This window comes from Propithecus coquereli, unplaced genomic scaffold (genome assembly GCF_000956105.1).
Source record: "Propithecus coquereli isolate 6110/MARCELLA unplaced genomic scaffold, Pcoq_1.0 Scaffold301, whole genome shotgun sequence".
In the NCBI taxonomy this organism is placed as follows: Eukaryota; Metazoa; Chordata; class Mammalia; order Primates; family Indriidae; genus Propithecus; species Propithecus coquereli.
The window spans coordinates 2,263,915-2,266,812 of record NW_012148631.1 but is presented as its reverse complement, the minus strand read 5'-3'; the positions used below and the strand labels follow the sequence as shown (position 1 = coordinate 2,266,812).

General features: G+C 33.0%; 1 protein-coding gene across 1 annotated transcript in view; it reads right to left on the bottom strand.

The window, feature by feature from the left end:
- The window catches only part of RANBP17 (RAN binding protein 17), a 404,920-nt gene that overhangs the window by 364,301 nt on the left and 37,721 nt on the right, over positions 1-2,898 (bottom strand). The window contains exon 8 of the mRNA XM_012649689.1: positions 1,458-1,519. Within this exon, the coding sequence (XP_012505143.1) occupies positions 1,458-1,519 (62 nt within the window). The remainder of the gene's footprint in view (positions 1-1,457; positions 1,520-2,898) is intronic.

The following is a 2,898-nucleotide window of genomic DNA, read 5'->3' as shown; positions in this document are numbered from 1 at the left end:
ATATTTCTCAAAAGTCGTATCATATCGCTCGAAGAGACTACGTGAGCATCTTCCCATAGCAGATAAATAAATTATCCAGTGTGGCTGTTTACTCCGATAAATAATTTTTAAAAATAAATTAGCTAAGACTAGTTCTTGAACGTCTAACCTAAAATATGTTCAAAACTATACTATTAATACCATTAATATTTCCATTTATCAATAGGAAATAAGCAAACAAAGCTGAAGTCTGATACCCAAACAATCATTAACACTATGGTCTACAGTTACCATAGTATTACTATTTATTCCTACTGCTGTTTGGAAGAAGAAAATAAGTCATTTTCCTTGCTAATGTTTGTAGATTCAAAAAAAGCAATGAGCTCAAAATGATCTGACACTTCCTAAGCTCCAATACACAATTTATTCTACACCTAAATGCCACATTTACTTATAAAACATGAAACACAAGTACAAAGTGATTACAGAAAGTAGTTACTAGAATCTATATCCAATATGTAAGATTTGAATGAACATTTTCAGTGTTACTCCCTTAATTTAAATAAAATTTCAAAGTCTGTCTCTCCTCTAAAACTTTCCTCAATAAAATTTTCTCAATACAAATTAATAAGAGCACGCAGCATTACGATAGCAATTTATAAAGTACTCTTCACATTATTTCACTTAGTCCTCAAAACTAATCTGTGAGATGTATATTATCCTTTTTTAAAAACACATGAGAAAATTAGAGTTTACAGGCACTCTTAGACCAACCTCTCATTACCACCATACCCCATAACACAGAAAGAAGGAACTTAGGTTTATTGAGTGCCTTCTACATACTAAGCACTGTGCTAACAGTTTATCTAATCTTAATAAGATCCATGTAAGTAGATGACATTCTAATTTTATAGATAATGATATACAAGTTTTAAAGAAGTTAAGAAGCTTGTTCAAAGTAGTTGGTGACAGAGCTAAAATACAAATCCATGTCTTATTCCAAAGTCACCTTTAAGGCCTGCACGGTTATTTTATTTAGGTTACTCATTTAAATATCCAATGTTTTGAGAAAAGGGATTACATATCCACTTTCTATTATATATCTACGTCTCTACCATGTAGACATAGGGTATTTTACTTCTTAATGACTATATATTGAATATACTCCAGAAACAGTAGACTTGGCTTCTATAAGAAGCAGGATAATTTATATAAACCTATTAACTTTTAGGAAAACTCAGGTTTAGATCTTTTTCTTAGAAGATACATCCTGTTACAGTGACACTAAGTGAATTTACCCGGCTCATATCTGACACCCATATTTAATTTTCCTCATGCAATATAGATCCTCCTACTGTTTGGTTCAGAAATGCTTAATAAATGCTAGTTGAAACTGGAAATGCCATAAAATTAGGTTGGGCAATAAAATGTCTCCACAGAAGCCATACATTTTTCACCATATAAAGCCAAAATCATACTTCAGAACTTGGATCTTTTCTTAAAAAGTACTTGATTCTATAAAAGATAAGCCTGAAACATCCTGTGCCAGAAGGTAAGAAAGTATTCAAAGAATTGTGAGGAAATGTTAAATAGGCACAAAACCTGCTTGAAAAGGCTCTTACTGGCCAAATCTCAGGAAATTTGAGCATCAAAATAAATAATGTTAGTAATGAATTATAACCTATTAAATTAAAAAAAAATAGAAAACCAGGAACCCATACTAAAATGAAAAAACAAATCATGCCGAGCACAGTGGCTCACACCTGTAATCCTAGCACTCTGGGATGTGGAGGAGAGAGGATCGCTTGAGCCCAGGAGTTTGAGGATGCACTGAGCTAGGATGCCGCCACTGAATTCTAACCAGGGACGACAGAGCAAGACACTGTCTCAAACAAACAAAAAAAATCAGTAACTTGAAAGTGATAAGGAACAAGGTATTTTCAGAGTCTTAAAGTACCTTCCACAAAATATTTATTAATTACAAGGGAAAAAAATAAGTCTACCATGGGGGAGCCTAGAAGAGACATCTTAATTAAGAGACCAAAGTGAACATCGTCAGTATTGTCACAAGTCATGTGCTTCCTGACAGGAGGCAATGAGACGGCCACAGTATTATTTCTGATATATTCCTGACAAATATGCATAATCTGTACCTAATAATGAAGAAATCACAAATTGTGGGACATTTTACAAAACAACTGGCCTATAATCTTCACAAGTGTTGAAGTCATAAAAGTGAATAAAAGATTGAGGAAATTTTCCAGATTGAAGGACACTAATAAAATAGGAGGACTAAATGTCATGCACAATTCTAAACTGGCCCTTTTGCTATAAAGGACTTTCTGGGTACAAGTGGTGAAATTTGAATGGGCTATGAGGATTAGAGAGTAGTAACATGTCAGTGTTAATTTTTTGATTTTAATGGTTGTATTGTGGTTATGTAGGAGAATGTTCTTGTATGTAGATAACACACTAAAGCAGTAAAGTATTCCCTGATGGTGGGGAATCATGCTGGCAACTTAGTATCAAATGGTTGAGAAAAAAACTTCTTTGTACTATACTTGCAACTTTTCTGAAATTTTGTTTATTAAAAATAAAAGATATTTGACTGCTCTGTAATAAAAGTGAACTACACTTTTATTAGAACTCCACATTACCTAGTTTTATTTCATTAACAATCTAAACACAGCAAACACTCACTCCAGGGCAGCCTATTTCCCTTTTACGCTGTGAAATAGGAAATGAATCAAATTGCTTGTTTTAAGATTAGCGAACAGTTGTAAAAGTTAGATGATGGATACATGGGGTTATTATATTGTTCTCTTCACTTTTTATGAGGTAAAATTTATGTAACAAAATTAACCAGTTTGAAGTGCATGATTTGATGAGTTTTGGCAAATGTGTCCGTTCATTTAACCA